The 13,732-nt window shown below is 42.0% G+C and overlaps 2 protein-coding genes across 10 annotated transcripts in view; one reads left to right on the forward strand and one right to left on the reverse strand.

Moving 5' to 3' along the window:
• Psip1 (PC4 and SRSF1 interacting protein 1) overlaps window positions 1–11,510 on the reverse strand; it is a 32,271-nt gene extending 20,761 nt beyond the window's left edge. For all 9 annotated transcript variants that reach the window (XR_015619709.1, NM_175765.3, NM_001436769.1 and 6 more), the window contains 4 exon segments: window positions 11,367–11,510; window positions 10,815–11,024; window positions 7,311–7,387; window positions 520–658 (listed from right to left, as the gene is read on the reverse strand). Coding sequence is in view for 8 of the 9 variants with exons in the window: in NM_175765.3 (NP_786941.2) it covers window positions 520–658; window positions 7,311–7,387; window positions 10,815–10,886 (288 nt within the window). In the remaining variant the exon portion in view is untranslated.
• Window positions 11,001–13,265, forward strand: Psip1l (PC4 and SRSF1 interacting protein 1 like). Its single transcript, XM_087551825.1, has 2 exons — window positions 11,001–11,648; window positions 13,089–13,265. The coding sequence occupies exon 1, from the start codon at window positions 11,001–11,003 to the stop codon at window positions 11,628–11,630; it is 630 nt and encodes a 209-aa protein (XP_087407951.1). The 3' UTR covers window positions 11,631–11,648; window positions 13,089–13,265.
• Window positions 13,266–13,732: the final 467 nt, after the last annotated feature.

Here is a 13,732-nt window from a genome sequence, read left to right on the forward strand (position 1 = left end):
AGCAAGCGAAGGCCCTGGGTTCTGGGTTCGGTCCGCAGCTCCAGGAAAAGAAAAAAAAAAAAAAAACCCAAAAGCAAAGAAAACAAACTAAAGGGCTTTAAATTTGCAAAACCATTAGTCCATTGAGATGGCTCAGCTCAGTGATACAAGCCTGCTGACCTGATTTTTATCCCAGAACCATGTAAAGGTGAATGGAGAACTAACTTCACAAAGATGTACTTGACTTACACACATGGAGAATGACATATGTCCCCACCCCTATCAAACATACAATAAAAAAATTTCAGGGCCCTGAATCTAACAAGACAGTACTTATGCTTTAAATTCAGTAATAGTTTAAATAAATTATTGAGATCTCTTTAGACATTCCATTAATAACCATTTAGACAGAAACGTCAAGGAACAACCTAAAAAGAACACAACAACCTAATATTGGTAAGGTCCTTCAGTTAGTTATGTACTTTCCAATGACAATATTTTTACTCTAGTGTTATTAATAAATTTTCTAAAAGGACTCACCTGTTGACTTGAAAATTTCACTTTTGGATTGTTATCTATCTCCCACAATCCTTCATTAAAACCTTTTCGTTTATTTGGTTTGCCATACTTTTCCTTATTTTCTGAATAAGGAAATATGTCCTTTGGTCCTAAAAAAGCACTGTAAGAGAAAGGGAAGATTTAAGTGCAAAGCAAACTCAATTAAATTAAATGTAACAAAAAAGTTTTTGGTGTGTTATTTTTTAAGATACAGTTTGTCTGTGTAGCCTGGCTGTCCTTGAACTCTGTAGACCAGGCTGGCCACAAATTCAGAGATTTGCCTGTCTCTACCTCCCGAGTGCTTAGGTTAAACCTGTGGCCCGCCACACCCAGCTCATTCAAATTACAGAATAGTTTTAAATCCCAGTGATCTCATTAGTGAGAACAACTTTGATGGGATAGAAAAAAGTCTGATAAGAGTGCTTGGTTTTTCTGCTGGAGAGATGGCTCAGTGGTTAAGAGCACTGACTGCTCTTCCAGAGGTCCTGAGTTCAAATCCCAGCAACTACATGGTGACTCACAACCATCTGTAATGGGATCTGATGCCTTCTTCTGGTGTGTCTGAAGACAGCTACAGTATACTCACATAAAATAAATTCTTCTTTAAAAAAAAAAGAGTGCTTGGTTTTGCTTTGGTCTGGTTCTGATTTCCAGTTCATATATCTTAAAAGTAACAGAGCTAAAGTACTATGCCCTCCTACCAAACAAGACCTTTATAAACCTAAGTAATTTATACTAACCATACGAAACATTAAGACTTCTGTTCTATTAGTACTGTGTATATGGGGGAGGCGGGATATACCTGAGTACAGTGCCCAGAGACCAGAGAAGATGTCAGATGTAGTACACGCATGTACTTGTGGGCAGTGGAAAGTAACTTGAAGAGCAATTGTTCTCTTAACCACTGATGAGTATCTCCAACACTCCCCACCCCACAAACAAAACAAATTTTGTTTTTGTCTTTTGAGAGTCTCATTAAGTAGCACTGGCTGGCCTGGCACTCTGTATGTGTATTAAGCTAGCCTAGAAATCACAGATATGCTTGTTTCTGCCTCCCAAGTGTTACATTAAAGCTGTGTCCCATTAGGCATGGTCCAAATTTTGTTTTATTTTAAGATTATTTTTATGTGCACTAATGTTGTGTCTGCATGTATGTCTGTGCATGGAGGCCAGATCCTTTGTACTGGAGTTGTAAGGTGACATGTGGATGCTGGGAATTAAACCTAGGTCCTCTGAAAAAGCAGCCAGTGCTCTTAACTGCTGATTCATCATCTCTCCAACCCCACCAAGATCTTTTTTAATTCACACAAAAGACACTCAACATCACTAACTAGTCACAGAAACATAAATAAAAACTGCACAGACATCACTGCAACCCACCAGCACAGCTATACTAAGAGTGACAGTGTATGGCTGGGATACAGCTCAGTTGTTAGCAAGCTTGCCTACAATGCAGCAAGTCCTACATTCAGTTCCAGTACCAATAACGTTTCTCCAGTGACTGGACAAGAAGATGTCATTTGAACAGGAATTCTGTTTCTACATAGGTGGAACCATCTACGCATACAAAGCATACACAATGGCTGACTGTATGTAATTCAGTAGTAGAGAGCTTGCCTAGGCTATGCAAAGCCCTGGGCTAGATCCAACATCATCAAAAAAATAATTGTGCAGGTTGGGGATTTAGCTCAGTGGTAGAGTGCTTGCCTAGCAAGCGCAAGGCCCTGGGTTCGGTCCCCAGCTCCGGAAAAAAAAAATAATAATAATAATTGTGTGTAAGTGCTCAGATCAATGTTATTCATGATAGCCAACAGTGGGAAACTAGATGTCTGTCTACCAAGTGATAAACACAAAACGGTAAATTGATACAATGAAATATTAGCTGGCACAAATAAGGGAAGCATTATCATATGCTACAGTATTAATCTTGAAATATCATGTTAAACAAAAAAATTAAGTGACAAAAAAATCATTAAATTGTTTCATTTTTATGAAGCATTCGGGAAAGTACTTTAAGGGTTGCTTCAGCTACAGCAAAAACATTGAACAGAAGGTACCTGTTATTATGTAATAGGTACATAATGGGTACATTTCTTTTGAAATGATAATAATGTAATGTGCTAATGTATCCACTACTTTCTACAACTGCAAAAACTACTGAATTTCTAAACTTTTAAGTGGGTGAGCTATATGAAATGAATCTCTCAATAAAGCTGCTGTAACTTTTTCTGGGGAGGGGGTGGGGGAGTGGGAGAGTGGGGAAAGGGTTGGTAGCATGAACTTGTAATGCTACTCTCAGGAGTTTGGAGATAACATCAGAAATTCAAGGTCACCACTGCCTATACATCCAGATCAAAATCAGGCTGGAGTACATGAGAACTGACTCAATTTTTAATTGTTTTTTTTTTTTTCAGAGAATACCATTTCCTACTCTCCCACCACTCTAAATGAACATACACAAAAGTTTTTATCTAAGGCCAAAAATGTTGGTGCACTTTAATACCAGTACACCAGAACCAGAGCCAGGGGACTGTGAATTCAAGATCAGCCTGGTTTATACAGCAAGTTCCAGGCCAACCAGAACTATAAATAAACTTCAAATATAACTCAGTTATGAATTAGTATACTTTTCCAAATTACTACTTTTCATATTCCTTCTTCCCCATCTAACTCCTGATCACTGCAATAGACTTTCATCTTTGAAAAAATCCAAATTTATTCAAATGAATAATTCCCCTCCCAAATTTTGGGAACAGGAAGGATCATCATACACCTATTTTTATCAATAACTTATTAAAAAACATTGTTTTGAAAAAGTTAGGCCAGGCCTTCTGCATATGTCATAGCTGCATAGCTTGATGATTCTGTGGGATTTCTAACTGTGGAAGCGGCAGCTATCTGGGACTCTTGCCTGCTTATAGGACCCTTTTCATTATGTGCCTGGTCTAAATGTAACTTGTTATGCCAAGTTTGGCTGATGTACCTGGGAGGCCTGCTTTTTTCTGAGGGGATGGACCTGAGGAAGAGTGGTGGGGAGAGACTGGGGGGAGAGGAAGGAAGGGGGAACTGCAGTCAGGATATCAGATATAAGAAAAGAAAAAAGTTCAGTGGTAGTGCAGGCCTTTAATCCAAGCAGAGGCAGATGGGTCTCTAGATTAGCCTACCAGGATTACACAGAGAAACCCTGTCTCCAAAAAAAAAAAAAAAAAAAAAAAATCACCAAACAATAGTAATAAAGCAATGTTGTCTTTCTAAAGGTAAATGGGGTGTCCACTGTGGATCAATATATTATAAATCCATTTTGAAATAAAAGTATCATTAACTTTAAAAGCCTTTTAATTAAACATATCCGTTTCTTTCCTGTTAACTCATTTTCTTCATTAACCACCTTTATTAGTATGGTGCTAGGAGTGAGCCTATAGCTTCCTGCATTATAGGCAAATACCAGTAATTGTACTCCCAGCCCAACACTGACAATGTCTTTTTTTCCCCAAATGTTTATTTTTATCTTATATGCATTGGTATTCTGCATGTATGTCTGTCTGATGAGGGCGCCAGATTCCCTGGGACAAGATTAAACAGTTGTAGGCTGCCATGTAGGTGCTGGGAACTGACTCAGGACCTCTTGGGAGAGCAGTCAGTGCTCTTAACCACTGAGCCATCCATCTCTCCACCATCTAGGGAGCTTTTCTTAAAAGTCATATTTTCATATACAAAATATATGTGAACCCAACTCAAACTGAATATTGTGAAGACCAATCCAATCTGAGATCCAAAACTGTTTTTTAAAAACTATGGGCCAGGCAGTGTTGGCACATGCTTTTAATCCCAGCACTCTGTAGGCAGGAGGATTTCTTTGAGTTCAAGCCCATCCTGATTTACAGAGCAAGTTCCAGGATGGCCAGGGCTACACAGTGTGAAATCCTATCTCAAAAATATAAATAATAACTAACTAAATAAAAAATGTATGTAGCCAGGTATGGAATGCCAGCACTAAGGAAGCAGGGGCAGGTGGATGTCTATGGTTTGAAGCCTGCCAGGCCTACAGAGTGATTTCCAGACAGAGAAACCCAGTCTTAAACCTTCAACAACAAAACCAAACCAACAAAAAAATGTAATGTCAAACAATATCATTAACACAAAATATCCGTAAGTGGCAAATCTACACTACACAGATGGTAGATTAGTGGCTGTGTATGGCTAGGAAATGGAGAGTGACCTTAGTGGAAAAGGGAACAATTACACTAAAATCCAATGAAATACCAAAATCAAATTGTGTAAACATTGTGCAATATATATAAATCACATCTCAGAAAATTTACCAAATTATGTGTATGTTAAGAAAGTAGAGAGCAGGGGTTGGGGATTTAGCTCAGTGGTAGAGCGCTTGCCTAGCAAGCGCAAGGCCCTGGGTTCGGTCCTCAGCTCTGGGGGGGGGGGGGGGAGAGGGGGTAGAGAGCAGGAAACAAATGAAACCAAATCCAAATGCTGCCACTTTTATATCACTCTTAAGAACACAGAGTGAAAAATAACTAAGTAGACAGTGGGTAGAGAGAGCTGGACGCTCTGTCAGAGGACCCAGGCTCAATGCCTAGCACCCACTTGGGAGCTCTACTCCAGATCTGACACCCTCACACAGACAAAGACACAGGCAAAACACATAAAATTAATACATGAGAAAAGAAAGTTCAAAAAATACAGTGTTGGGCTGGAGAGATGGCTCAGCGGTTAAGAGCACTGACTGCTCTTCCAGAGGTCCCAAATTCAATTCCAGCAACCACATGGTGGCTCACAACCATCAGATCTGATGTCCTCTTCTGTCATGTAGGCATACATGTAGAAAGAGCATTCATACACATATAATAAAAAATACAGTGAAAATTGAGTTATTCACAACTCTGCTATGTGTCAGTTGAACATGAAGTTGCATTAAGTCCAACTCACGTGGATTATACAGTGCACAGAAGCTGATCAATTCTGGGTATCTAAGAATATAAGCTTTGGCAGTTAGCTGAGACAGCCTCCAAAGCAGTTTCATGTAGTGACGGGAAACAAAGCAGCTCAATGTGCAGCTGTGATCGCACACAGGATTAACCTCTGCCAGTCAGTTCTCTAACTATGCACATCCACCTGGGGCAGCAGGTCAGGTGGCTCTGGTAGTCACCACAGACACACAAAGGGCACTGTCTGGCTCCCTCTTCTGATCTTCCCACCATCTGTGTGGCTAACCTCAAACAGCAGCAGGCAGGCAGTCCTTATTTTACCAACAGGAATACTCAATGCCTGGCTACTTTCAGCCATCAATCAATCTTGGGAGTATTTCAAGCCTAACTTTTTTGATCATGTAAGCATGTATTCCATTAAATAAACTTATTTTTAACTTTTTTTTTAACCTTTGAAAACTTCATACATGTACACAACATATTTTGAACTATCACACCCACCCCTCATCCCTTGCCTCCAACTTTCCCTTTAATTCTCCCAAGATGTAGTGCTTTAAATAAGAATGAGGGCTGGGTAATTTAAAAAAAAAAAAAAAAAATGGTGCCAGGTACCACAAGAGTAACAGAACTGTGCTGTTTTCTGGGGTTTTGTTTTTTTACTTTTTTTTTTTTTTTTTTTTTTAATGGAGTGTGCTGGATGTCTCTACAATTTTGTTCAGATGACCGCAGAACCTGGAAAAGCTGTTGCTGCTGTTGATGCATAACACACTGCTATTATTGGTCTTTTTATATAAATATAAATATATATATACAGATATATAATTTGAATTTTTGGAAACTTTAGCTGTGCTGTCAACTTTGGAAAAAAGTATCCCCGTTTACTGTGTTGAGTTGGCACTGTACAGAAATTAACAGCCATATTGGTCTAGAAATGTTGAACTTAAGTTTTTTCCATTTGTACAGGGGTAACGCACTGTATCAAATATGTAAGGTCTTATCTACGTGGGTTTGATTACAAAAACTAATAAAGTATTCTCTTAAAAAAAAAAAAAAAAAAAAAGAATGAGGACTGGGGAGAGGGAGTGTTGTTAATCCCAGCACTTAGGAGGCAGAGATAGGCAGAGCTCTTTGAATTTGACCAGCCTGGGCTACAGGGAGTAACAGAACAGACACTGTAGTTGTCTTCAGACAAACCAGAAGAGGGCATCAGATCTCATTACAGATGGTTGTGAGCCACCATGTGGTTGCTGGGAATTGAACTCAGGACCTCTGGAAGAGCAGTCAGCGCTCGTAACTAGTGAGCCATCTCTCTCCAGTCCCCTAAAAATTTTTAAATGAAACTTAAAAGGCTTATTCTAAGATTCAAAAAATGTTTTTTTTTTAAGATTTATTTATTTTATTTTATGTACAGCATTCTGCCTGCATATGTGACTGCAGGCCAGAAGAGGGCACCAGATCCCATTACAGATGGTTGTGAGCCACCATGTGGTTGCTGGGAATTGAACTCAGGACCTCTGGAAGAGCAGTCAGTGCTCTTAACCGCTGAGCCATCTCTCCAGCCCCAAAAAATGGTTTTTAAAGTTTTTTATTCCAACCTAGGTACATGGCATTTTCTCTCCAAACATGAGAGGCAATTAAGTTGATCTCTATGAGCTCAGACCTGCCTAGTCTGCACGAACATCCCAGGCTAGCCAGGGCTACCTGAGACTCTGTCCTTAACAATAATGAGTTTTTAATTTCATTGTCACATCCCCCTTAAAATCTGCTTTCTGTTTTATACCTAACTTCTGCAAGTTAACTGTAATTCAGCTTAAAGCCAGTAGGACTTACGTCTCGTGGGTTCCAAAAAAGAAAATGGGTAGTTTGTTTGTGGGTGGTTTTACAGCTCCATCAGGAACTTCATCTACCTATAAGAAAGAAAAGTCATTTTTTTTTTAAATCTTACAAACCTTAGTACACTGGAGTGAATTCATAATAAAGCACCCCAAATGGATCTAATACAAAATCAAACCATTTTACAATCGATATTTTCCTCCCAGCTTCCAGCTCCCAGAATAACGACTCAGGCCAGCTCCCTGACTAGCTAATAATTTAAAATAACCATCTCTACTAATCTACGCTGTCCAGCCACATGGCTGATTACCTCTACTCAGGTGCCTTGTGTCTGTCTTCCTCAGGTCTTCCTCCCATGTTCTATCCCAGCATTCTTTCTGCCTCCAGATGCCTCACTTCTATCCCACCATTTCCTATAGGCCTTAGGTATTTTAATTGACATGTGATATATCCATACTATACACAAGATAGTCTCTCTACAACCCACAATCTCAAACAAGTTCTAAAAAGTAAGATCTTTTCCCCAGAATTCATTTGGTGGCAAAATCTGTCCTGACATCAAGACCCTTTTCTTCTATGTATCTAAAATTTTTATCATTGTTTCTCTGGAGAAATACAAAGGTTATCTACTCAAAATCATCCAGAAGCAAATCTGAAACACACCTACTGTAATTGGCTTCAATTTCTAAATCCCACAGTTACTTAATTTTTTAAAACAAATTTGGGGGCTGGGGATTTAGCTCAGTGGTAGAGCGCTTACCTAGGAAGCGCAAGGCCCTGGGTTCGGTCCCCAGCTCCGAAAAAAAAGAACCAAAAAAAAAAAAAAAACCCAAATTTGACACCAAACATTTCACATAAGGAGTCTGAACGTGGTGTGCAGTCCTGCAGGAGAGCTGTTCAAATAGCAAGAGTAATGAGGTAAGAGAAATGGCTCAGTGGTTAAGAGCACTTGCAACTCTTCCAAGAATCTGAGTTCAGTTCTCAAAGCCCCTTACAGTCACTTAACTCAGCCTCTTGGAGTGGGCATGGGGGAACCCACCATCTCTTTTGACCTTTTTGGGCAACTCATATACACGTGATATACAAGCATACACCATGCAAACATACACAAAGAGGGAAAAAAAGTAACATAAAAGCACACAGGATCCAAAATTTAAGGCATATTTCCCAATGTTGTAAGAACATTGAAAGGAAGAAAAGTATTAGGTGTCATTAACAATTCTACTTCAGTTTGTAGAAGTTAAAAATAATTGGATAAGTGATGTGACCCTTACAGCTGAGAGCTTAAATATTTAAATACTCTTACATTTTCTACAGCAAAGATAAAGAATATCTAAGACTGAAGTTTGGGGGGACAGGTTTTGAGATAGGAGACAGCATTTCTCTGTGTAACTGTGGCTGTCCTGGAACTCACTCTGTAATAATTTAAAGTATATAAAAACCAAATTCAGCTGCTTCTAAAGAAAAGAAAATGAGGGAGAAAAAAATGTCCTATCCCAATCCAAATGAACTCATCACAAGTAGAACTTGGGGCTGGAGAGATGGCTCAGTGGTTACGAGCACTGACTGTTCTTTCAGAGATCCGGAGTTCAAATTCCAGCAACCACATGGTGGCTCACAACCATCTGTAATGAGATCTCATGCCCTCTTCTGAAGACAGCTACAGTGTACTTATATATAATAAGTAAATAAATCTTTAAACAAGGAAGGACTTGTTTAAATCAAGAGAAAAATGACTCTCCAAGGGCTATTTTTACCTTTACCAGCACCAACTCTTAGTCACCTGGAACATACTGCAAGAGGTAGGAAAATAATATAAAAGAGAGCTTATTTAATTAACTGTAGGTGTGTGTACCTGCACAAGGGGGTGTGCACACGAGGAGGCACTGGCGCTGACACTGACCTGAAGTCACAGACAGATCACTGTAGTTGTAAGCTGTCTCAAATAGGTGCTGGGAACTGAAATTAGGTCCACTGAGCAGCAAGTGCTCTTAACCACTGAGCCATTTTTCCCCAGCCATGAAAAATAGAAAACTTCTAAAGTATTTCCACCTGGCCTCTAACTACACTGTGGCGCGGAACTCTTGAATATGAGTATCAGATAACCCTGATTTTTAACACCTCAAAATAAGGATACCTTGAATCATAAAGTGTCTCCTGGGGGGACTTCACACCTTCCCAAGCCCAGCAGGCCTTACCTAAGTTTGAAATGCAGTGTTGTACAAGTGCATGATTGTATAACTAAGAGCTACAGGATAAACAAAGGCAGCTTTAGGTCACTGCCCTAAAAGACGTTTGCAACATATGTAACAGTCAAAGCATACACAAAACAGTAAGTAAAAAGTTTTCCTATAGGAAAACAAGAACACCAATTATATAGAGAGACAAGGCTTTATGACTAAGGGCTGTCCAAGAAAGGCTCTACCAAACAAGTACACCTGAGGCCGATGGGAAGTTGGGGAAGCAGACTGAATCAGTGTTCGTACATGGCTGCCAGAGCTAACACTATGGAATTTATTATTTTTAAGTAATACCTTTCAAAGATTAAGTTAGTTATGTGCATAAAAAAACAATCAGGCAGTGGTTGTGCACACCTTTAGTCCCAGCACTCCAGAAGCAGAGGCAGGTAGATCTTTTGAGTTCAAGGCCAGCCTGGTCTACAGAGTGAGTTCTAGAACAGTCAGAGCAACTCTGTCTTGAAAATAAAAATAAAAAAATAAGTTGTATAAAAACAATAATTACAATTTTAGAACATCAGTCTATTTTTTTGAGTTTATCTAATCAACATTCTTATAAGTCTTATCTATCATGTTCTGAACCTTGACACCATTATAAACTAACAACAAAAAACCCCATATTTTTTTTTCTAAAAATGGAGCTTGGGTGTTTAATGTCATATCTTGAGTCCTTAGGACTTCTCCAGTTAGGTTAACCCAGTGTCTGATCTACTCCCCGCTTTGGCTATGGGGAACAAAAAATGGAAAACAACATCTTCAAGGTCATAAGCCAAAGAATGTGAACATAAAGGTCCCCGTGCATCACCAACTGCAAATCCTGTACTAAGTAATTTAGTTACATCTGACAGGCTTGTGATTTGCGTATTTGCATATTTCGTTGAAATTTTGTATTTTGTTCAAAATTCCAAAATTTAAGAAAATGTCATGATTTCACTCATTTTTTTAAACACAAAAATTATACTTGATGATTTCGCCTCAATGAAACATTAACTGAATCCCTAAATAGTCCTATATAGAACACCTGTCAGAGACTCAAAAAGCAAGCCACAGGAAAACCAGGGAAACCGCCGCGGCATGTATGCAGGAAAACCTAGAATTTTACAATTGCATGGGAAGAGTACTGAAAAAAACTAAAATGAAAGGTTCCAAGTAACGGTAAAGGGAAAAGGAGAGGAAGGACTGAGAGGAAGCCGAGAAGAAACGATGGGAAGCAGGCCTCAGGAAAGGCGGCCACACCGCTACACCGGGGCTACAAATCACTTACTCGAGCTGGCCAATGAGGATAACCTTTCATCTTGGCGAAGATGAGGTCTCCAGGTTTGAAATCGCGAGTCATGTTTGAGGGGCGACGCCGGGAGTCCCAAGACCAGAAGGGGGAGCAGCGCAGCCGCGATCAGTAGATGCGAGCACCGACGCGAGCTGGGACTGGCGGGCCCGCGGGCGGGGGAGGATGCCTCGGGGTGTCCCGACGCGCCTGCGAGGGACAGCAGGGAGGGCGGTTAAAGCGCAAACCCCAGGGAGGGGCCGCGGGGAGGAGGGCAGGGGGAGGGGAGACCGCCGAGGGGGAGGGGGAGCCGCCTGCGCGCCTCCTCAGAGCGCGGCCTCGGCCCTGAGCAGCGCCCCGGCCTGCGGTCGCGGCCACCTGAGGCAGGGATGCTGCCCGCCACCCGGCCGCCGGCCTCCCACCCCAGCGCTCCCAGGGCTTTTCCCACGGGCCGCAGCCCACGAGGGAGGGGCGCGGCGGGAGAGGAGGGAGGCTGCGAGCGCGGCCGCCCCGCTTCCCACCCGCGCCGAGCGGGGGCGGGGCGGCTCTCACCTGCCGGGCGGTGGCGCTGGGGCTGCGGGGCGCGCTGGCCGCTTCTGCCCACGTCCACGCCGGCCACCTGCGCCACCAGCTGCCGCAGAGGCGTCTCAACGGCTCCGAGCTGCAACCGCCACCGCCACTGCCGCCGATGTCGCTGCGCCGCTCCCGCGCGGCTCCCGCTCGGCGCCCGCTAGCGCTGGGCCGTACCAAGTGCTCGCCCAGGCACGGGTGGCGCTGCCGCCGCAGAGCGTCGCGGCTCAGGAACTGAGGGCCTGAAGCCCCTCGAGCTCTCAGGTGCCCCTCCTTACGGCTAATTGCAAGCAGATGCCGTGGAAGAGGAGGGAGGGGAAGGGCCTAGAGAGAGGCGCGCGGGAGCGGTCCCCCTCCTCCCCCCCATAGCTGGTACAGTGGTCGCACCCGGCCCGCCCCTGCTGGCTGCTCTGCGTGTGTGTATTTGTATGTGTACTGTATGTAAAAGGCGGGGAGGGAGGAAACGATTGTTGTGGACCCGGTTTGGGGGCGGGTATCCGGGCCTGTAGCCCACGGCTGCATGTTTCAGAGAATCTGGCAGCCCAAGTGCTTGTTCTCCCATCCTTCTCCATGGTGCGAGTGCTGTAATGCTCCTGCGCGGTTTACATCATCCCAAAAATGAAGAGCTGTGCGAAAACCCAGAGATGAAATTGGAATATGGAGCAGATGCAGGGTGTGCACCTTGTAGGCCTCTTACTCCTCGCAGAAAGGGCTTTGCAGTCTCCTTTTCCTAGGGACTGAAGCATGAGAAAGCCTTATTATTTCCCTGATATTTCAACCACAGAGAACCGTTAAGAAAAAAAAATGCAATCCTAATGAATGCAAAACGTCAAGGGTATAAGACAATGACAGAGAAAGCGCAGTTAGCTTGTTAGTTCGGATGTGGATCTGGGCCCAAACTAAATTTTAGCCCTGCACTTAAATGTTTATTTCTGTAGAAGAGTGGTATGGTAGTAGGTGGTACAAGTGAGAAGTGTTACACCTAAATATTTCGTCACGTAAATACTCTTAAAGGGTATTTAAAAGTGAATTTATTTTTAATCTTTTAGCCAGTGCATGCTTTTAATATTTTGTAATATACCTTATGATATAGATTGGCATTTTACGATCTTTACTGTAGCAGAACTATCTAATTTTATTTATCCATTAATATCCAGGTTCCCAATAAGTATAAGGTAAATTAGAAGATATTTAAGTATTTAAAAAATAAATCTGTTGTTTCATCTCTCACTGAATCTCTCCATAACCCTTTTTAGAATGAAGCACTGTTGAGTATATAGCCAGGAATAAGATTAGGTATTTCAAATATAAAACAAGCTAAAAACATTAAAGATACTAAGAATATTAAAATATGTAAGTATAAATATCTAATGCTTATAAAGACAGCTGAGAACTAAGAAGAGCTTTGTTTGAATAGGCAGACATTGAGGGTTTTATAAAAAGGGAATACTGCATGCCTTTAAAAGGAAGTCTGGCACCCCCAATGTTAAATGCCCTGCAAGGGGGGGTTCACAGTAGAGCTGCATTGTGCAGGGGGTTCCACGTGGAGCTAAAAGAAGTAAAGGGAATTATTGGTGATATGTCTTCAAGCTTCTCACTGTGTATTTGAGGTGGTATGCTTTGGGGGCTATCCAAGGTTGCATGGTAAAAAGGGGGGGGGGTAACCTGACTACTTAAAACTGGATTCTTGCTATTTCAATGCAGACATGAGCAGAAGGAGCCCTTTGTGTGATGTTGATTTCTTAAGAAGAGAAGAAAAAAGGTGGAGGAGCACAACTTAAGTAATTACAGAAACAGTGGTCAGCTACATCATGGACCCGAAAGAGCAGAAAAAGGTCAGAAAGGGAAGTTTTTAATCCCAAGTAAAAAATATCAAAGCAGCACCTGGCTGTCATTTTGTGTGTGTGTGTCCCTCCCATTGTTCTCAACTCTGTTAAGTAAGGCCTTGGAACTCCAGTCGTGGTCAGACACCATAGCATGGGCTTCACCTGAGGCCTTGTGAACAGCTCAGCCCCTCCCCCACCTACTAATCCGCATTTTTAAAAAGATACCCCAGGTTGACTTGGGGGGGGGGGGCACTGCCTATGGAGATCAGGAAACAACACCTGGATCTCTTTCCACCATGTGGGCCCCACGATTAAATTCAGGTCACCAGTAAAACTCAGCCTAGAGGATAGAAAACTAGAGAGCAACCTGTAGGCAGAGCCTTCTTTGAAAGAGAGAGACAGGCATAGAGAGGGAGAGATATCACACGAAGGTGTATATTACTATGAAAAGATACCTTGTGTTAGTGCTAAGTGGCCATGCCAACAACTGAAAGAGATGGGTACTGTGAGTGGGGATAACTG

Source organism: Rattus norvegicus, chromosome 5 (assembly GCF_021556685.1).
Source record: "Rattus norvegicus strain SHRSP/BbbUtx chromosome 5, alternate assembly SHRSP_T2T, whole genome shotgun sequence".
Lineage (NCBI taxonomy): Eukaryota > Metazoa > Chordata > Mammalia > Rodentia > Muridae > Rattus > Rattus norvegicus.

Coding starts and splice junctions, on each gene's coding strand:
- Psip1l (XM_087551825.1), top strand. CDS start 11,001: ATGCCTCGGGGTGTCCCGACGCGCCTGCGAGGGACAGCAGGGAGGGCG.